The 23,312-nt window shown below is 40.4% G+C and overlaps 1 protein-coding gene across 2 annotated transcripts in view; it reads left to right on the top strand.

Moving 5' to 3' along the window:
- The window catches only part of LTK (leukocyte receptor tyrosine kinase), a 178,626-nt gene that overhangs the window by 77,386 nt on the left and 77,928 nt on the right, over positions 1 to 23,312 (top strand). For both annotated transcript variants that reach the window (XM_075193026.1, XM_075193027.1), the window contains exons 3-4: positions 2,980 to 3,132; positions 8,788 to 9,010. In XM_075193026.1, coding sequence (XP_075049127.1) covers positions 2,980 to 3,132; positions 8,788 to 9,010 — 376 coding nt within the window. The remainder of the gene's footprint in view (positions 1 to 2,979; positions 3,133 to 8,787; positions 9,011 to 23,312) is intronic.

The raw sequence follows: 23,312 nt of genomic DNA, 5'->3' as shown, positions 1-23,312 counted from the left end.
CTTGAGAAACCGCCTGTATCTGGTTAGCCAGAATCTGGGCTGGGGACAGATTCGACTCCTCTCCGTCCATGGCCGTACGATACCAATCTTCCTGGCCGGTTATAATGTTAGGAACTCCCAAGTCAGTACAGTGAAACTCGGGAACTACTCAGAAGGCCAGGTGTTCGCTGGAGCCCCTAGTGGTGGGGACAGACTGGGCTGCAGGCCGACTGAGGGTCGAGTAGCGTATACTGACTTAAAGGAGTTTCCCAGAAGTGGAGTGATTGGTGGACTGTAGTATAAGAGAAATCCAAGGTCCAAAGGTCACAGGCACAGAAGCAATATCCAAGGGCAAGCAAAAGGGTCAAACTCACAGGCAGAGAAGCGAAATCCGAATTCCAGGCAAAAGGTCAGGGTCAGAAGAGAAGGGTCAAAGGTCCAATAACAAGCAGGGGTCAAACACGGGTGGTCAAATCTAAGGTAACAGGAACCTAAATGGATAGCACAAGCAGGCAGCAGGACTGAGGACAGAACGCTATAACCGGCAATGAGGCAGCAGACCTCATTGCCTTAAATACATAGTTGGCCCAATCAAAACTTACATGCACCCCTGCAGACTAACGAGAACATAGCACCAGACCAATCAGGGCTAATCCCTGATAGGTGCACCCAGATGCAGGCTAATGCCTGTAACTATTCCCCTAATTAGCCCACAGGCTGTGTCCACTTTTACGCATGCGCCCGGCTTCCAACAGCGCCGGGACGCAGCGCTATGTAACAGGCGTCCGGCCGTTGCCTTGGCAACGGCCGGGTAGGAAGGGGAAGTGACGTCCCGGTCGTCATGGTGACGGCCGGGACACTGGAGCAGGTAGGAAGCGAGCCGCGGCGGCTGTGAGTACCGCCGCGGCTCGTGACACAAAGGCTGAAGACAATAAGTCATCCTTGGGTGGACACTTGAGGGTAAGTGAGTAGGAGAGACAAGAAGGTGACAGACGCAGGCGTGACAGCCCCCTCCAGCTTGACATCTTTGCCCTCAGTAGCGCTCATTCATGTCTCCGTTCTGCTTTACAGTTCTGAATTTAATAAATTACAAAGATTGCCATGACCCTTTTAAAATTCAAGTGGAGCTGAGTTTTCAAAACAGGGAAACATAAATATTGGTGGGGGATGAGTTTGTTTTTACCTAGCATGTAGTAATCTGGCGTGTTAGGCAAGGGGGCACTACGAGAATATTAGCCTTCGGCGGCCTGAAGCCTTAATCAGGCCCTGACACTAATATGGTAAAATGATGTCAATTGCAAGATAGACAAACCAAATGCATAAGCAAAAATGTTGCATTACAGGATTGGATACTGTAATGAGCTTTAAGGGGGCAATGACTGCACATATTTGAAGATATTTACTGTTTAGCTTCAACTTTTATTGGAAGGATTTTTGCACAGTGTAGACACAATTTGTCAAAAAAGTGCAATAGTATGAGCAGGCAGATAAAGATTATAAAAAATCCCCAGTGTCTGTGCTATCGTAAGTTATAAAATACATAAATAAGGTTCAAAGCAGTCATATTCTAAGAGAAAAATGGAAAAGTAAAGATTCCACAACAAATCATAAAAAGTTGTCTACAAATCATCAAAATGTTTAATGTGCATTTGTGAATAAAAAAAATCAGGCAGTGCTCAAGGGCAAATAACTGTGTATACACTGCCTGCTATATGCAGGTAAATATAGGCTTATGGAACACTTACAGACATAGGCAACATAATTGAGTGGGCACAGGGGCCATGGACTCAAAAAATAGAAAAATAATAGTAACATAACATTTTAGGCTTGATTTTTCATTTGTTTCCCTGGAATGGGAACACCATAGTTAAATTAACATTTGCATGGTTTAATTATATGTTTGAGTAAGTGCACTAAATGGTTTGTCTGTGAAAGTACAGAGGCAAGATAAAGTATAAACCTGTCGAAATTATACATTTAAATGGAAGATATGCTTCAAAGGATACTTATACAAAAATGAGTTTCATTTGTATTTCCACTCCCTTTGATGAAAATCTAATTGTGGTGTTTTTTGTATTTGTAATCATTCCCTGGTTACAGCCCTGTGACAGCATGACGCTGTCACTAACATTGCATATATCTTATTTTAATTTCTGCTATGCTAGGGCAATAAATAAATTTAGATTACAATAACAAAAACAAGTATAAAAACAATAATCAAGAAAAAAAGAAAATAATTTTCCGCCACCCATCATAATGTGTTTTGGACTTCATGTCACCTCTAGTTCTCATACACTGTTAGGAGACATCAGGCTGTGATTGGTCAGTTATTGACCCAATCACCATTCACTTTCTGCTGTCAGGATATGAGAAGTGTGCTGGTGAACACTGTGAAGTTCCTCTATTGTTGCTGTCATTCATTGGAGTACATTGGGGAGGGTGTTAGGTGCACCAGAGGATTGATAAAGGCCAGGTTGCATGAATGGTATTCATGTGACGCAGATTATTAATATTCTATTTTATTTTTCCCCATTTGTTAATAAAGAAATAACTAGTGTGTTCCCATTTTCTATTCTCACCACCTAAACAGAGGTACTCACCTCTTCTCACTGTAGTAATTTCCCTGAGGTACAGATATACACATTTATAGATGTACCTTTACTTATAGGCTTACGAGATATAAAATAAATGCATATGATAACAGTATAAATATGTGTATAAATAATAAAGAAAAAATGAGGTTTTAAACTAAAACAAGATGTATAAAACATGTATTTAAAAAAAGTCTAAATAAATTGAAAGACAATAACGTGTATATAATCTGTAAATGTTTGTACCTGGTTTATTGTATACAACAAACACCTATCTGAATATTTTCAATGATTGTTATTGCTTTTGTTACCTTGTGTTTTTCAAATAGTGCATCATTTCCCAGTGCTATATTTTGCTATTTGTCCTTGAAGATTTGTAATCCCGGTATCTATTTCTTTTGCACTGCAGGAGAATCGTGTGACTTTGAAACGCGTTGTCCTTGGACATCTTCCACAAATATGGATGGAAAGCCACACTGGGTACAAACGGTAGTTGGAGAGTTAACGCTACAAGTCCAGATACACCTTTTGGAAATCAAACCTTCTGCAAGAAGCCTTGATGGTAAGTGATAGTTTTGTTGTTTTATACATTGATCATATATTTTTTATTTTATTTTTTTTTAACACTTTTACCCCTACTCCAACAGTTCTTTCTTTCTTGTGCTTGATTTTTTTCTTACCCCAGCCCTTACACATATTGCTCAATGCTCCCATTATTATTTCTCTGTCTCTATTTTTATTGTTTCCATTGCTCTAAATACTAAAGTGCGCTGTATATTACTTCTTATTGTCTACTGTCCTCCTTTTAGTTTACCAGAGTCATGGATCTACGTCACTCAGTTGTCAAGAACGTAGTTCATTGTGATGTACAAAATAGCAAGTTGAACTCATATTCTTGCAAATTAGTGCAGGCAGAATGAAAGTGGATTTAAACGTTATTAACATATTTATTTAATGCTAATGTATGCATTTCATCTTTTAAAATAAAATGAAGGACGCTCTCCAAAAATGTTTTCATAGTGGTGTAGGAAGAGGAAAAATCACCATTACCAAAAGCTGATAGAAAATTAGAAATACACTACAATGAAGGATTTATTCCTGTGTACAGTTTCTTGTATGAAAGGACTTGTCAACTGAGGCATACTAACTTTCTGCCTTATACTGCTACTTTTTCACCGGAGTTATGGCTTTGCCCAATATATCAAGAGATCTCAGGATGGCAATAGCAGACGGAACCAGGGAAAAATACTATATGGTATATTCCAATGTATTTTACTTCTTACCGCTGCCATATAGTATCACCGGGGAGTTGATTATCACTCAGCTACCCCAGTGAATATGTAATGGTAAATTGCAGTATTAGGAAGTTTTCTATCTCTGCAAAAAACACAATGGGAACTAGTCCTATAGCTGCTTGTTAATGAATAGACACCAAAGTCACCACTTGGATAAATACTATGAACATTCTTTAAAGAATAATTGGACGTGATAATTATTTAATAGGTAACATTCATCTTTCTGGCAACTTGCCAGCAATGGCTTCCTTGTTCTTGTATTGACAACTAAGTTTGAGCTGAAAAAGTTCTATGCAAATTTTTAACATAAGCATCTCATAGACAGAGGGGAGCCTTGGTAGGTAAAAAAATTCTACCAAATTGTGTTAGTCCCTGACATGGGACCCCTCTGTAAAACAGGAGTGATTTGGAAAGTTAGATAAAAGAACATTTTTAATCATTTTAATGATCCTTTCAACATTTTAATAAACACTTACTTTATTCTGGTGTCTCTTACACATCTAGGGCTAGATTTACTAAGCTGCGGGTTTGAAAAAGTGGGGATGTTGCCTATAGCAACCAATCAGATTCTAGCTGTCATTTTGTAGAAGGTACTAAATAAATGAAAGCTAGAACCTGATTGGTTGCTATAGGCAACATCCCCACTTTTGCAAACCCGCAGCTTAGTAAATCTAGCCGATAGTCTTCTATGGCCCTAAACAGCACCAAGATATCGGTTTAGGTGTGAGAGCAGAGGTCTGTAGGGATTACAGGTTCTGTACATGTCACAATAAACAAATACTGGCAGAACTGATTTTTTTCACTATTTTTCACTATTTTGCTTTTGTTTGACACAGGCAAAAAGTTAAGAAAAGATAAAAAGTAACAGAATAAAAAATACACAAAGTGTGGTATAGTTGATGATATTATCCAACAAAGGAAACCATTTACAAAATGGTTGGCCATTGGTCTGATTTATTAGTGTAAAATACGCATTTTATCATCAGTATTACAATAATAATAATAATTAATAATAAAAATGTGTATTCATACTTCTGTATGCAGATTTGGTGACAGCTTACACTTGCAACTCCTTACAACTGGACAGACAGGCCAATGTTGTCTGAGTACAGTAAGAGTATGTTCACATAATTGTGGGTGAGGTAGACCTGTATCCTGACACATTACACAGGGCAGGAGGCATAACTGATGCTGCTGCATTGAAACGCGTTGATAACAATGATGATCGTCAGCACTAACCAGCCTCTTCTGCTTGGATGTTTGGGGATTCAATTCTCCTGATACTAGTACTTAGTTCAGTAAAGCAGCTGCTATATTATATGAAGTTGCAGTTGTCTATTCAAATACTTATATTGATACTTTGTATTTTATTGTACATAGTAAATGCTATGTTTGCATTAACACTGTCATGATACCATTCTCTGTTTTAGATATAAAACTTCATTCAATTATTGTGTAGAAAAAGGATAATGTGACTTGTGCATTTAATACTAACACTGTCAAGTCACATCTCTACGCTTTCCCTACTCTACACTTGTTGCTACTGACCCATATGCTAGTGCTGTAGAACTGGATGCATTGTGAAACGCGCCACCCTATGCAAGTGCGCATAAATGAGGTTTTTCCATGAGAGAATCTCAACCAGCTAGCGTTCAGGGAGCAAATGCGCCCAATTCTGCATGCAAAATGTAAATGGACTTGCATGTAAAGATGAGTAGCAGGGTTGATTCATTTTACTCTATGGTGTGATTCAGGGATAGTAAGATAGATGTCTAGGTGGCATAAAAATGATAGGGGGAATCCAAGAATTGCAGGTAGGACATGAATAATAGGTAGAACAACAGGCACAACTAAAATGATAGAGGGAATTCCATGTGAGACACTGCCAAATTCCGCAGCCAAATGCAAAATGTCCACCAAACAGTTTTGAATATTCTGTTCACCTCAGCAAGACTGTCACAATCATTTCCATCTGTTTCACTCTATCAATTCTATGGGTAAGGGAATTAAGACAGCCAGCAACCAGCTATGTGTACTGGTCCAGAGTTGTGACTAGGTCACATAGGCACGGTCTAGGGAGGCAGCGCAAAGGCTGCCACTCTGTATTCACTTTGTATTTTTACTTGCTGTAGTCCTCATTTGTTATTCACATATTTTAAGCCATCAGTCATTGGCTGAATGAGTGGTTTATTTGATACAGATGGGATACAGTTTCTATGAGAGACAATTACTTGGCCTGCCCAGACTCTGCACAGGAAACCACAATAAACAATTAGCTGTTGTGAGATGGAGATAGGAAGGGATAGAAGGGACTCAGCCTTTTAATACTCTGTGTCCAATTACAAGAACGGTCATACCCCAGCTTTCAGCTCACACATGCTATTTCAACAGGCAGCATTTGATAAGGATATATATGCTACTTATGCACCCAGTTCGGCTTGACTAATGCAGATGTTGACGGAGGTACAGCATATGGCTAAAGGCCCCTTTTTCTATTATACCCTTTTGATTATGTGCATGAATAATAGACTGGATGTGGTTATTGTACTGACTGATAGACAGCAGCAAATTGTTTTTTTCTTCCAAAAATACATGTTTGAATATTTTATTCTAACGCCCCATATCAGAGCAGGAGGTATTTTAATGTGTAAAATAACCAGAGGTAGTTGGACCAGGGAACTATTATACAGATCACTAGATAGATTGGTAAACTAATATTCTGCAAATTACTAATACATAAATAAAAGATGTTCTTTGCAAAATTGCAGTGTTAAGGTGCAAAATGTATGTCGGGAACATTGCTTTGAGAAAAGTATAATATATAGTAAAGTCAAAGATAATACAAATAATTTTAAAAGAATGTTTATTCAGTTTCCTATATCAGTAATGTCAGCAAACGCTTGAGATCCTATAGATCAGAATATTTCATCATCATCATCATTTATTTATATAGCGCAACTGATTCCGCAGCGCTGTACAGAGAACTCATTCACATCAGTCCCTGCCCCATTGGAGCTTACAGTCTAAACTCTCTAACATACACACACACAGACAGACAGAGAGAGAGAGAGAGAGAGACTCGGGTCAATTTTTGATAGAAGCCAATTAACCTACCAGTATGTTTTTTGGAGTGTGGGAGGAAACCGGAGCACCCGGAGGAAACCCACGCAAACACAGGGAGAACATACAAACTCCACACAGTTTAAGGTCATGGTCGGGAACTGAACTCATGACCCCAGTGCTGTAAGGCAGAAGTGCTAACCACTTCGCCACCGTGCTGCCCACATTCACTAAAATGCAATGTAAATATGCTGCCCCTTGATCAGTGCTGCCTTAGGCATGTGCCCAATTTGTGTGTATAGTATATGCAGCCCTGGATGATAAAGTCTGTAATAAACTGTTGTTGCAATGAGCATTGTTACACATCACAATTAAACCAGCTGCGTTTATTACGCACGTTTAACCTTAATCTTTCACATACTTTATCTTCATTAATCCCAAGCATTATCACTATTTGCACTATGCATACCCCTTCATTACAGATCATGACCATCTCTGATGTTTTCTATAGGGACTAATGATCCCTGTGCAGGGGTGTAGGAACCAGGGGGGCAGGTGGGACAGTTGCCCCCCCTCCCCCTCATTTCTCCTGGATGGGCAAAGACTGTGTTTTGTCCCTCCATGAACTTCTACACAAAAGCTTTCATGCTACTTTCTGAAGTCATGGGGTTAGATTTACTAAGCTGCAGGTTTTAAAAAGTGGGGATGTTGCCTATAGCAACCAATCAGATTCTAGCTATCATTTTGTAGAATGTATTAAATAAATGAATCTGATTGGTTGCTATAGGCAACATCCCCACTATTTCAAACCTGCAGCTTAGTAAATCTAGCCCATGGTATCTGTTCTAAACTTGTGAAACTTTTTGAAATTACAGATTGTCTTAGTAATGTTTTTTAATATAGAGTGCCATAGTATAGAGTTAATAAATATTGATTGTTTTGTTTATTTAAAAATCTCTAAGTGTTTCATTCATAAGCATTTAATAAATAACCTGTATTGATGATGAACAACTATTTAATTTACTTTTACCCTGAATTTCGTGTGGTGCGTCCAGTAACAAACATTAGATATAGCAATTTAATTTTATAGCACATATCATAACCAGTGATGCAGTGACTATAGATTTAAAAATACTCCCAATCAAATGAGATTAGACTGTCAACAAAATCTGAATAAAAACTAGGTTAATGACTATGAAAAATTTAATTTTTTAAGATGAACAATTTAATTTATTTATCATTAATAATAATAATAATAATAATAATAATATTTATTTAATTATGTATAAATAATTTTTTATAGTAATATAAACAATAAAACTGGGGTTGGCCAAACACTGACAAAAATCAACATAAGATTGGGAGTCTTTGTTACAACTGTCATAAAACGAGATACCAAACGTGAGAAAAAGGGGCTCCAAGCCCTATAGTAGTCCTTGACCTTTTGCCCCCATCTTTGTTCCTATGCCCCTGTCAATATGGGCATAGGTTAAGCAATATATGGGAAACACATCAGTTCATTCAGCCCTACAAGACCAGCAGGGGGTAAAGATGACATTAAGCAAACATGACTAATTTCTTGTTAGGAACTTCACAAACTAATGAGAATTAAGAAAAGCATCTGCCATTCAATAGGATGCCCTAACCTTGTTGCTGAACTACATGTTTGCCGAATGGAAAATTCCATTCAGTAAAAGATGGTTTAGAAAAGTTGCCCTCTAACCAACTGAGCATCATGGTATATGTAGTTCAACAATTGGTAGAGTAATACATTTTTCTATTCCAATGTCAGTGACATTTCTTTAATTATTTTTGTGACATTTTGACCTAAAGCATAATTTCCACCGCCTTTTCTCCTGTAGATGGAATTCTTCTTTTAAACACAAGCCAATCGCAAGGCGATGTCTATGTGGCGCGGCTGCTCAGTCCTTTGTATACTGCAAGTTCAAGAACATGCCGGCTAGAATTGGTCCTCTACTCACCGGAGGAGTCCATAGCCCAGAAGCTGACTGTTATGATGCAGCACCAGAAGTCAAATCTCAGTTTTGCGTTACCACCCCTCAAGAATGTGGCAGTTACCAAGAGGTGAGTCTGATAGACCTCAAATTGGGCATGACCTACTGGAAAGTAGGTGTGTTGTAGGGAAATGATTATAAAACATGGCTGTACTTGGGTGGTTTGTGGTTTGTGAGTTGTGGGCGTGGCCTAATGTATTTGACATTTCAGTCAGCAATGTTGTGAGAGATGGATATACTAGATGTCAGTGTAGGCAGACATTTGTCAAGCTGGGTCCATGCTAGGGAGATGTCTCCTAAGTCTACCCGTGAATGCCCGCCCAACATGGCTTTAACCCTCTATAGGAATTTGGAAATTGGGAACCTGGGTAGGAATGACAGCAAAGTCAGAAAGCTAGTAAAAATTAAAAAAATGGATATTGCCTTGAACTTTCCTCCACAAAGTAAGCAGTAATAAGCAGTAATAAGCAGTAAAACCAAGTGCTGAACTAACCAACATAAGTAGATAAAAACACAAGGTAAAATATAATGAAAGCAACTTTACCAGTGACATTCCTGTAAGGGGCAAAGTCCTCCTATCCTCGGACCCAAAACCTCCAGAAATCCTCCTCATCCTGCAGACTAGGCGGTAATCAAACCCAAAATATAACAAAGTGTATATATCGGGCGCTAATGAGTTGGTGATCAAAACCAAGAGACTTCCTGCTTTGGCAGACTCCCACCAGCAGGCGTGTCCTACCGCCAGACACCCATGTGCCTGTACATGCTCCCACTGGCCCACCATGAATACTGGTCTGACTGGAACTGAAGTCCCAAACCAGTACCATACCGAAGTCCTCTGTTCCTTTAAGGCATACTTTCAAACTAGAGCTTTTTTCTCCATACTTACCCCAAGGAGAATAGACTCATGTTTTCTAGGAACAGACCACTATTGGGTGCCCCTATCACCAAGGCATTTCCAGATGCTACACGGCCACCCTGCTTCCCGTGGTGTCCTCCTCAGTGTTGGGTTCTACTAGGTCTGAGTGTAGGATTAGTGGGGCAATAGGAAGCAAACATTGAGGACAATGGGTATTTAATAATTGAGATGGGGTAGGGTTAGAATGGCCTGTGATTTTAACCCCTTCTTGGAAAATGGCCTATTGTCTACCCTCATCACTGATAGCTGCTCCCAATGCAATGTTCTAACATAGATATTTTTTAACATATGCACATACACCAAAAAACCCAAAGGAGTAGTTAAAATGCAAGAAGTATAATAGAGTTAAACTCAATAAACTTGAAATGATAGGAATTGTAGTGCTCCAAAGTCCACTTGGTTACATGCTAAGCAGCAATGGGACCCTGGAAACTATTTTACATTGTTGGCAACTACGAGAACACTAGTTCTTCTTTGTAAAATGAACTGGAGCTGCCATAGTGATTACTCTTAGAGGGACATGAACAACATTTCCAAAACTAGTCTGCAAAATATTCACTTCGTTACGCATTTGCCCATGAAATTTAGCATGTTTCTCTGGAGACGTTTGTTCCCAACCACACAGAATGAGTTGACCTTTATAGCTCCAGCTCTATTCATAGACTATAGTTTCACAAATACAGTGTAAAATGGCCATTCTGCGGGATAGCGTAGCAAAGCAGAACTCAAAGATTGTATCGTCAGAAATTTGCACCTCTGTGAAACAGCCTTTTCTGCAACAAAATTTGATTTGTGCCGATTTTGCAGCAACTTACATTTATTACTCAGATAGTATAAATGAATCAAGATGCATAGACAGGTCAATGGAACAGTGCCACCTAGCTGCCAAATGGTTATAAATTTGCCAAGCTTACACCTATGAGTATCTTTGCTTTACACGGACGCAAAATATATTTTGTTTTGAAAATAAGAATTTGTTTTGTGTAATCTAGCTTGAAACAAGACTCAAATTTGAAGGGGTAACTCTTATGATTAAATAGACATAGGGACATGTATATCCAAAGGACGGAGAAACCTATTGCAGGCAAAAATGGGGGTTTCCTCCGGTGACAGGGCTAGGATTTGCTTAGTCCAATATAAAAATGCGGTTATCGTTGGTTATACCATTGCCTACACTGGCAGTCACCAGTCTGCTATGAAATATTGCCAGCCTTTGCCTATTTGACAAAGATCGTAGTAATACTTGAACTACCATGATACTTATTCTGTTATCGCTATCACAGAGCAAAGCAGTAACAAAAATGCTTTCCCCCCTGGAGTAGAGCATTATTTAAATGCAATATGTTATAAACATAAAAAAAACATAACTAAATATTTAAAAATATTTATTTAAATTTCAAATAAATTCTGTTTATTTTGTACTTGATTTATATTGCTGGAGCTGCTGGGTTATCCCTCAGCTGCCTTGGAGATATGTTTTGATAAATTAAGGTGAAAAGCGATTTTTTTTTTTTATCACTGAGATAAATCCTACTTATCGCTGCAATTGAGGCACTCATGGCAAATTGGCTTCAATATATCTATAATTGTATTATTAGAAAGTTATGCATAGATCTGTACATTTGTTATTTGATGGAGTATAATACCGTCTAATTTTCTAAACTGTAAGTATCTGTTTTGTCGGACTAAACCTCTTTATAAACATCAAGTAGAGACAATTGCAAGTTGTGAGCAAATAATTTAATCATAACAAACAACATATGGCAAAAATATTTTGGAAATTATATGCATTTTAAAATCACATGTTTGTAATTTTACGTGGTAGATTAAGCCCTTCACACCTACCCAAAGCGAATCACAGCTATCAAACTTTTTGTACGAAAAAACCTTTATGAGTATGTCCATTTTCTCTACCCTCAGTTATTTTAGCTGAGAGAATGAGGAGAGAATGCTAGTTTTTACAGCATACAACTAAAATATATAATTGTGTTGAAAAATATACCTTATACACTATTAGGTAGTATTTAGGTATTTTTTTACTTGCTAGGTTAGTTGTTAGTCTAGATTGATTTCCAAAAATTCTTACTATTACCCATGGCCCTATATTTATCTTAATCCTTGCAAAAACATACATCCCAATATAGGTTGCAATTTAATGTCTGTCCCACATCCTGCCTGTAGAGACCACGGATCGTAAAATTGGAAGCTATGACCCATTCCCTACAGAACCACTAGAGAAGTGGGGCGAGTGGCAATGAATGTGTCTTTGGAGGGGAGTAAAAGATGGCCAGCACTTCAGGAGCACTGGACATGCCCCCAGAGTGTGGTGTCAGCAGGGGAGGGCTGGCAAATTTTAGCCCGAGAGGCAAGACGATTCCTAGTAGCAGCCTATTAGGAATAATTTAAATTTAAAAAATGTAGGCGGACCAGTGACTCAGCCCAAGGTAGCCCACTATGGGATGGACCCAGGGAGCAGATGCCCCCCTGCCCTTCAGCCTAGCCTGCTCCTGGTGGCCAGGCCCCCTATCATGACATGGTCACTTCCTCAACTGTATTTGGTAGGCATTTTGGCATTTAGGTCATTTTTGCGATTATGCCCTTTTTTACCTAAAGTATAGAGTGTAAAAATAGCCAAAAGTGTTGCTAGTTTCTCAAGGCACCAGGGCGCCCTTAGGGGCCTTTCATGTTGCCCAGAAATCCCCTACACTTGAATTACAACAGTTGTGTGGTTTAGAAGGAGGAACCAAGCTACTAGGCACCTCCTCCCCCTGCCTGCAAAAAAAAACTGTAATACAGTCTACAGTCTAAGATTCATTTTTTGGGGATCTGCTAGTTTTGAATTAATGAACTCTGGATTCAACAAAATGCCCTCCATTACTGTAATTACTTTTGGCTCTATTGCAGCAGTGGGCAATAGGAGTGCACTGTGCACAACCTCCTTCCTGTGTGTGGCCCCTTTGTAGGTTGGAAGTCCGCTCCTGTGGACCTCCAGCTACTTCATTTTGCTGCTCACTGCTCTAGTGTATGGTTCCTACATATGTTTCGGCTCTAGTGTTTTTATGAATGAAGTAAAAGTAAATTATCAGTGATATTCTTCAGATTATGGACTGCTGCGAGTGATATAAAGCACTGGGTGACTAATAGTCTTTTTTTTTTATTATTATTATCATTATTATTAAATTGGATGTGAGGGGGAGGTTAGTATTAATTATGATGAGCATTTCTGCCTCACAGCACTGGGTCATGAGTTCAATTCCTGACCAAGGCCTTATCTGTGTGGACTTTGTTTTGTTTCCGGTTTCCTCCCACACTCCAAAAAACATACTGGTGGTAAGTTATTTGGCTGTTTACAAAATTAACTCTAGTGTGTTTTAGGGAAAACTGTAAGCTCCAATTTGGCTGAGACTGATGTGAATGACACATATTCTCTGTACAGCTCTGTAAAATAATGATGATGCCTTTTTATTATTATTACCATTTATTTATATAGCGCCACTAATTCCGCAGCGCTGTGCAGAGAACTCACTCACATCAGTCCCTGCCCCATTGGTACTTACAGTCTAAACACACACACTATTGTCAATTTGTTAGCAGCCAATTAACCTAACAGTATATTTTTGGAGTGTGGGAGGAAACCGGAGCACCCGGAGGAAACCCACGCAAACACAGGGAGAACATACAAACTCCTCACAGATAAGGTCATGGTCAGGAATTGAACTCATAACCCCAGTGCTGTAAGGCAGAAGTGCTAACCACTGAGCCACAGTGCTGCCCATATTATTTTCTTCCTATATTATTTGTTTATCATACTTTATTACATTTATATACAATGTACTTTTCTAATTTTATTATAATTGTGGCATGTGAGTTTTTTGGGGCTTTTTCCGAAACCAAACATTTAGGGGCAGATACAATTGGCCACTATGTCACTATGGTGAAAAGTAATGCTCATTTTTCCTCACACCTCTACGGGGTGCAAGCAAAAATGAGCGTTAATTCTGTAAAAAAATAAATTCACACGAGGTGTCTCTGGAGGCACCTCACACAGATTTTTTTTACCATTGAATTTCCCCCTTAGAAACCCCCCTCTAGAAATCCTGAATTCGACCCTGGCCCATTCCCATAACTAAACTCAATACGTTAGTTGTCACTCCCAACAAATGTCCACACTACTGGTTTCTGAAGCTGTGTTCCAAGTGGAACCCTAACTTGAGAAAGCTGACAAAGAAATAGTTCAGAATATAAAGATCCATTGAGCCACATGGACAGCAGTAACACACACAGTTCTAAACTCACCACTCCTACTGAGTGGTCACAGTTAGTTACAAGAGAGACTATAGGGTATATTTCCTAAACTGCGGGTTTGAAAAAGTAGAGATGTTTCTTATAGCAACCAATCAGATGCTAGTTGTCATTTTGCAGAATGTACTAAATAAATGATAACTAGAATCTGATTGGTTGCTATAGGCAACATCTCCACTTTTTCAAATCTGCAGTTTAGTAAATATACCCCTATGTGTGCACGTATCACACAGTGTAAGTAAAATAATCTGCTCTAACACATTATGAGCCCATTTATTAATATTTCCCACATTGCGGAGACAACTGTAATTTTTTTTTATAGCAGCTATAAAAAATAGGTATCACCCGCACTTTTGAAAAAAATATGAAAAATATTCCAGAGACAGCTAAGTGTTACTCAGCTTACTTACTACATAGTTTTCTACTCTCTCGGAATGTCCGGGAGACTCACAAATTTCTGGGAGTCCTCCCTGACTCCTGGGAGAGCAGGCAAACCTCCTGGTTACTGGCAATGTCTTTAGTTTAATGGCAGGGGACAGGGCTTATGACGTGATTTCCGTGTCACGGTGATGCAATTCACCAAGCCCCGCCCCCACACGGCCACCTCCCCCCTGATCTTCCACATCTCATCTTGCCAAAGTTGGCAAGTATGAGTTACTAAGCGTTACTTAGCTGCCCCTGTGACACAGACCCGCAGTGTTCAAAACTCTAATTGCACGCATACCTGAGCCCAAACAGCCTAGATTTTAGCTTTTAGTTTCAAAAGCATATTATAAAAAAAATGTAAAAAAAACCACAAACACACAAATAACAGTATTTATAACATATAATATATATGTAGAGTTGTTTTTTTTACATCAATTAATAAACATAATTTTATTTATTTTAAATAAATAAATGTAAAAAACAATTAAAAAAAACAAAAACTAAACTGCATTAAAAATGCTTTATTCTAAAAATAAAGCATTTTAACACCATCCTGAGATATTTGATAAATAGATTTCCCCATGGAAAGGCAATAAACAGGCTTCCCTGTCAGTAACAGTACCCTTTGATAAATAGACCACTATATCTCTGGACCACAGATTATTTTTTTAAGCTTCCCATATATTAAACTGTCAGACACTAATAATACCACAGACTGGTATTAAACACTACAAATAATAGGCCTGCTTCAAGTTAATATCAAATCCTTTAAAACTAATAGCACTATCCAAATTTAGACCCTGTATTAATTTAAACCACCCCAATCAATTTAAAACCCTCAAATTAATACATCATCCTTAAAGATAAAACAATCCAAGTTTAAACCCAAATTTAAACATTAAGCACATCAAATACGTTTAAATAGCTCCAATTTTTTCTAAAACTATACAATGTTACATAATCTCAGGGGTAGGCAGTGCTGGGGGGCATCTACCCACCACCGGACAAGTCCTATAGTGGGCTACCTTGGGCTGGATCACTAGTCCACCTTCATTTTTTGTCCTTTAAAATGTTCTATTGAGTAGAGTATTGCCCCTCGGGCTAAAATTTGCCAGGCCTCCCTTGCGTAATCTCATTTTATAATAAATTTAAACACATGCATCAAAACAGTTATGACTTACCTTCCAGCTCCTGCAATTCTCCTTTGTGCAGAATTCACTTCCTGCAGTACATGATTGGTCTCTGAAGTTGGCCCATATGTGCAGTTCCTGTCCTTGCAGGTATAGGGTTAAAATGTCATGTGTGTAGGGATGGAATACATCTAAGAAGATACATATTGTGAAGCTGTTTGTGTTTGGCATATATATGACCATTAGCAGAGCCGTAACTAGAAATTTTAGTGCCCATGGCAAGTGAGACACCACTGGCGCCCCCCCCCCCCCCCCACCCCCACCCTCCTGAAGAAAAAAAAAATCTCTGATACTAATCTGCAAACTGTCCTAGCAATTTAACTCATAACAGCTATAATAATATAATAACTACCATGTGTACTAAAAATTCTCAAAGGACAAAATCACTTGCAGATACCAATTTTTATCTGCAAGACAACAGCTCAGTCCATACATCATTATTGTCTAAGCTAACAGATGTAAACTTTATGGCTAAGATAAAAATCCCAATTACCAACCTAATTCTGCTCCCCCTTTCCTCCTGTTATCCGTTCCCCCTCTCCTACACTCCACCTGTCATCCGCCCCCTCTCCTCCTGTCATTCGCTCCCCCTTTCTTCCTGTCATCCGCTCCCCCTCTCCCCCTGTCATCCTCTCCCCCTCTCCTCCTGTCATCCGCTCCCCCTGTCCTCCGCTCCCCCTCTCCCCCTGTCATCCGCTCCCCCTCTCCCCCTGTCATCCGCTCCCCCTCTCCTCCTCTCATCCGCTCACCCTCTCCTCCTCTCATCCGCTCACCCTCTCCTCCTGTCATCGACATCCACTCTTCATCTCCTCCGCTCCCCCTCTCCCTCTGTCATCCGCTCCCCCTCTCCCCCTGTCATCCGCTCCCCCTCTCCTCTTGTCATCAGGTCCCCCTCTCCCCCTGTCATCCGCTCCCCCTCTCCTCCTCTCATCCGCTCCCCCTCTCCTCCTGTCATCGACATCCACTCTCCAACTCCTCCGCCCCCCCTCACCTCCTGTCAGCAACATCAGCTCCCCCTCTCCCCCTGTCAGCCACTCCACCTCTCTCCCTGTCATCCGCTCCCCCGCTCCCCCTCCCCCCCATCATCCGCTGCCCCTCTCTTCCGCTCCCCCTCTCTTCCGCTCCCCCTCTCTTCCGCTCCCCCTCTCCACCCTGTCATCCGCTACCCCTCTCCTCCGCTCCCCCTTTCCCACCTGTCATCCTCTCCCCCTCTCCTCCGCTCCACCTCTCCTCCCTGTCATCCGCCCCCCTCTCCCCCTGTCATCCGCTCCCCCTCTCCTCCACTCTTTGAACTTACCTTGGGTCTCTTTTCAGCTTCTCTCCTTGCTGGCTCCTCTTCACATCATCAGCGTAGCGATGCTGCAGGAGGCGCGTTGCAGTCTGTGTCCAGGGTGCGGGAAGGTGCTGCTCTGTGGCAGCATCACATAAATTCCAGGAGGGGTGTGATTGGGATAAATGGAGCCCCCTCGGACTTGCCCCCTGGGCGGTCGCACCGGCCGCACTGCCCTCGTTATGGCCCTGACCATTAGCATTCGTTTACTTATATTGTGCATATATGAATTCTGTCTTTGGTTCTCGTTTTATAATATGCAGCGATAAACATTCCTCTCTTTGTCTCTGGGACTGTCCTGTTGTATAAAATCATAAACCTATCTTAGCTGCAGGCTGTGCACAGAAACGGGTATTGGACCACCATGTGCAGCCAGTACAGCCATACTTGCCTACTCTCCCGGAATTTTCAGGAAGCTCCAGAATTTCGGGGACACCCTGAAGAGTGGGCATCTTCCCTGGTTATGGTGGAGGCTGGGCTTAAGGGTGCGATTTTGTATCATCAAGCCCTGCCCCTGGCATTTCATAGCAGGGGCTTGGGCCATGGTGATGTGCTGCCTTATACACTTGTCACATGACCTCCAGGAGATCCTGGAGGGGAGGTTTTAAAAGTGGGCAAGTATGAGAACAGCTGATGATGCTGTTTCCTCACAGTTCCATGGTGAAATCAGCCTACACACCATCAAAGTCACTGAGGTCTCCTCATCCGGCCATGGGAGCCATAAATATAGGCATACATGACCCTAACCATATTGGCATGTTTGTTTTCTTTAATTAATGCATGATCCACACATGTGTGGAGCTCCTTGTGTCCAGTATGCTTGGTGTCCTTCATTTACCCAGGTAATTTATTTTTTTGTCTAATTCAGGTATTCATGTACTCTGCAGAGAAGGCTTATGGCCGCAGTTACCTATTAGGTGTCCTGTTGCAGATTAAACTGAAATATTGAATCCAGTATACTCCATTCACAAGTAGAATATTGTTAACCGCTTTGCGTACACCAGACAGAAAATCAATAGCAAGGTATTGCAGGACTATTATTTCTTGTGCTTTTTTTAAGCATTATTGCTGCAGTGTGATATGTCTTGGCTGCTTATGTAAGGGACAAACCCTGTGATTCCATTAATGAAATTGAATTGGCTCAGAAGAGTCTGCCTGGGTCCATTGACTGCAGTGCAGAGTCTGTGCTGCATAAGGTTTAGTCTGAGTGTAATTTTAATTGACAGATCTGAGAACATTGTGGCCAAAACAGTTGGACTGACGTGGTGATATGATGTCATTTCGTACTCACTCATCGGAGTCACTCATTTGGAATGCTGTCAGATCCATTCATAGTAGAAAATGTCCTTGCAGAATCATTACCATCAATAAATCTGAACTTTACCGTTACTGGATGTGGCTGAATAGGGGTACCTGGTCACTGGTAAAAAAAAAACATATTTGTTTTTTACCAGTGAACCAAGAGTTCCCCATTTTCACCCTTCCTCAAAAAAACAAAACACATGTCTAACAAACTGGGAAGGGTTAACCTGTACCTTTACTGTTGATATCCTGTTATTGCATATTACATCCCAGCATGAGCATGGTCATCTTTAAAAACTGTGGACTGTCCTGAAGGCTATAATTATAGCAAGTGTTATGTTCAATTACTATTATTGTCCTCAAAGCAGATCAGCGGTGGCCAGGACCAGCACTACCAATAGGCAATCATAGGCAGCTGCCTAGGGCACCAGTAGCTAGGAGGCACCTAAAACATTGAGTGCCATAAATTTACTAATCCAGTGTTTTTAATGCCTCCACGACTACCCAACACAGCGTGGACTGACATGTAGGAAAGTGACCAACAGCTTCTTACATGCTGTCAGCTGCTGCTAATTAGTGGAGTGAAACGCTAGGAGTGTGTCAGTTGGCTATAATGTCATAGCCAAGCGCCATACTCCAGTCTGAGGAGCATAGGATGCCCCCTACATCTCCCACCTGCTACATCTACTACCCGCTACACCTCCCACCTGCTACACCTCCCACCTCCTACTCCTCCCACCTCCTACATCTCCTACCTGCTACATCTCCTACACTTCCCACCTGCTACATCTCCCACCTGCTACACCTCCCACCTGCTACACCTCCCACCTGCTGCACATCCCACCTGTTAAATCTCTTACACCTCCCACCTCCTACACCCACCTGCTACACCTCCCACCTGCTACACCTCCCACCTCCTACATCTCCCACCTGTTACATCTCCTACACCTCCCACCTCCTACACATTGCACCTGCTACACATCCCACCTGCTACACATCCCACCTGCTACATCTCATACCTGCTACACCTCTCACCATTTGACAACCACTGTATCAGTTGTATAGCTAAACCTATATAGCTTGGTGGAAGCAAGAACACAAAATCTAATTTGCATACATAATTAATGTATTTGTGGCTAAATGTATTTGTGAAAAATAAAGGGTATGTTCAGATCATGATATTTCAATTAAACGTGTTAAAAGTGTGTTTTTATATGTCATGCTGAACATTTTTCTCTTATATGTGTTATTCTCTTGAGAATATTCTGTTATGTTCTTCCTTGATGCATGGGAGATGCAGGGGTATGCCAAGATTTGTTTGCCTTGTTATAAAATCAAGCATTTGGAAACACCTCTCTAAAAATTCTCTGTTTGCCCCTGCTGTCGCAGCTCATTTATTCAAGGGCTCTACCCTCATTGCCAGGTTTTTTAAGATTGTAAGTCAATGCATTCAGTTATTGCGGGTATTTAGCCCAGTATCAAACAAACCTTAATGCTTGAATGTCCCATAGTGAGTTTACGTGATCTTAAAAGATAATTTTAAAAAAATATCACCTGTTAGAGTTGCTGTCCTAATAAATTATTTTTTCAAAACTCTCTTTGTGTGCACATAATGGGCCCGAGTCATTAAGGAAAGTAAAGCAAAAAGTGACTTTGCGACTTGGCAAAACCATGTTGCATTGGAGGGGAGGTAAATTTAAAATGTGGGGATAGATTTATAGGGCATGTCCTAGATCAACTTTAGATTTCAGTGTAAAAATAAAGCTATCAAGTGTTTATGTGCTACATGAAAAAACAGCCAGTATTTAACTTATGTGCAAAGTAATAAAATCATTTGCACCCCTTGCATTGTATCATGCTTTGTCTCGGGGAACATTTACTCCTTTTTTTTGCCTTAGTTTCCTTAATGATTCAGGCCCATTGGGAGTAAGTGTGTGTAACTGTCCCTTTAAGTTACCAATGTAGTGTCAATATTACCAAAATTAGTGTCAACTATTTTTCCAGACTTGGGTTTCTGAAATGAAGGACACATTTTAATGACAGATTTCATTCAAGAGCAGTTCTGTTTTTAAGAGGAGATTCCCGTTGCTTCCATTACTTATCCACCACAGGGGTCTGACAGCTATTACCCATTTCATTTCTAGAGGGCCAGTAGAGATGTGGTGGTTTAGGAGCCCTGGCTTGTAGCCTAATACCATTCCTATATACTATCTATTAAATCTATTCATTAGTGCACTGTCCTAGGAGAGAGCATTGCTGACCAACCCTTAATGACACAAATATTACAGTGGCCATACTTTGGGAGGAAATGTATAATTTTATTATCACTCTAAAATGCTTCTCTCTTCCACTGTAATTGTTGTGTTATGGTGTTCACACCTTCTTATAACCTGCCGATGTGACGGATAGCTACAGCACTCTGCAAAGCATTGGGTGAGCTCTTCATAGATAGTGGAAGCAACAGCGCCACCTTTGGGCTATACAAAGGTGTTTTTATTTTACAAATTTGTTAATACAAACAATGTGATGTTGAATACTTTTGTGTCAAAAAAGACAAAAGTATTATAGGAGTGATAACTGTATTGACTAACCAAAATACATTTTTATATTTGCTAGCCCTCAGAGCACAGAGGCCCCTTCATCAGCCAAGTTTACAAGTGAATGACTAAGAAAGGGACACAACATTTAAGAGATGTTACATCAAGCAATTTGTACGGAGGGGGGGAAGGGGGGGTGATACATCATAAAGATAAGCTAAGGTAATAAAATGGACGTTTTGTTACGGATGGAAGAGTGAAAGTCCTAAGATAGTTATAGATGAACAGATCCACAGAGCCACAAGAATCTCAAGGAGTAGCCTCCAGAATTACAAACAGAAGGAGGACAACAGCAGGGTGCCCCTAGTGGTCACTTACAATCCCCACATGAACATCTTGGGGAAAATTGCAACTGATCTTCAGCCCATATTTCAGAAAGACAATAGACTGAAAGAAATTTTCCCAGATTTACCTCTCCTTTCATACAAACAACCGCCGAACTTAAGAAATCTCCTCATTACAAGTGCCCTCTTATCACCATCAGAGACTGGCACCTTCCCTTGCAAAAACAAAAAATGCAAAACCTGCACCCATGTCCTACCAACAAACACAGTCCACATACCCAACACACAAAGGGACTATAAAATCACTGACACATTCTCATGTACATCCTCCAATGGGGTGTACATGATACAGTGTACAAGGTGCCGTGAGGGAATATACATTGGAGAGACCAAGCAGAAACTGCAATCCAGGATGAATTTACACAGGCACACAATAAAGAAGACTCTGGACACCCCCGTGGGTAAACACTTCTCTGGACCAGGACACAGTATGACAGATTTAAAAGTCTCAATACTGAAAGTTTTTTAAAAAATGACAGGGGGAGAAAAATCTGGGAATTCAAGCTGATAAGAACATTCCAATCATTGACTCAAGGACTCAACTTAACACCTGGATTTATGACCCCTACATGGAAACACTTCACACCCCACAGCAGAGTGACTCCAGATCTCTGAACCCTTAGGACTTTCACTCTTCCATCCGTAACGAAAACCTCCATTTTATTACTTTAGCTTATCTTTATGTTGTATACCCCCCCCCCCCCCCCCCCCCGTACAAATTGCTTTATATAACATCTCTTAAATGTTGTGCCCTTTTCTCATTCATTTATTTGTAAACTTGCCTGATGAAGGGGCCTCTGTGCTCTGAAAGCTAGCAAATATAAACATTTCTTTTGTTTAGCAAATAAAGGTGTCACTCTTATAATAATTGTATCTTTTTTGACACAAAAGTATTCAACATCACATAAATTTTTCTGACTGACACGGTACTGCAATAAAAAAAACACGTTTTGGATCTAGATTAACTTCGTGTTTTGGTTTTGGTTTTGGAAAAACCGTCCTTGCGTGTTTGGTTTTAGTTTTGGATCCCGAATTTTTTCTAAAATCCCTATCATTTGGCTCTTTTTTATCCCTCCATTATTATTATTAACCTCAATAACATTAATTTCCAATCATTTACAGTCAATTTTTGTCAATTGACAAGAACACTGTTACCCCTCCTGTTTCTGTATGAGCAATGGCACTGAGCAATAGCACTGGAGACTGGAGAGTGACAATAACACTGCTACCCCTGTTTCTGTGTGAGCAATTGCACTGGATCTCCTGGGGAGGGAAGTACTTATGGAATCCACAACCCGCGAGATCCGACAAGGGAACAATGACGTTTTGCCTCGATTTAGATATGAGGACGCGTGAAAGTAACAAGCCGGCTCGCGAGCCTACTCGGATACCCTAAGTTCGGGTGGGCTCAGTTTTCAGAAAACCGAACCTGAACATCTCTAATTTTAATACAAACAAGGTAGACATAGGTCATACTTGCCAACTCTCCCGGAATGTCCAGGAGCCTCCCGGATTCCGGGTGGGTCTCCTGGATTACCTTAAGAGTATGGCAGCCTCCCGCATCTGCCAACTTCCTAGTGAAGTGGGCAGAATTAGATCTAAAATGCCACGATTCTCAGAGAATGATCCGATTTTCTGAGCCCCGCCCCTCACACGCCCTCCTCCCCCCAAAAGCTCCCGGACGCCAACTATAAAATGTTGGCAAGTATGACATAGGTCACACAAGCAAACAGAAGTACAGAAATATGTACAAAGCACAAGTAGATCTGTAGGTAACAAATACATGAAGATTACATAAATCAACTTTAAATAATGATTCATTTATCAGTACATAAATTGTGATATCAATTGAGTCAAATGAAAGGAAGTACAAGATTTGCTTTAAGTTCTCTACCCATTTGCCCCTTGAGGGTTGGCATAATTTTTGGCCAGGGAATAATATGACAGCTTTCCCTTCCCTGT

Source organism: Mixophyes fleayi, chromosome 12 (assembly GCF_038048845.1).
Source record: "Mixophyes fleayi isolate aMixFle1 chromosome 12, aMixFle1.hap1, whole genome shotgun sequence".
Classification (NCBI taxonomy): Eukaryota; Metazoa; Chordata; class Amphibia; order Anura; family Limnodynastidae; genus Mixophyes; species Mixophyes fleayi.
This window is presented reverse-complemented; position numbering and strand designations above follow the sequence as displayed.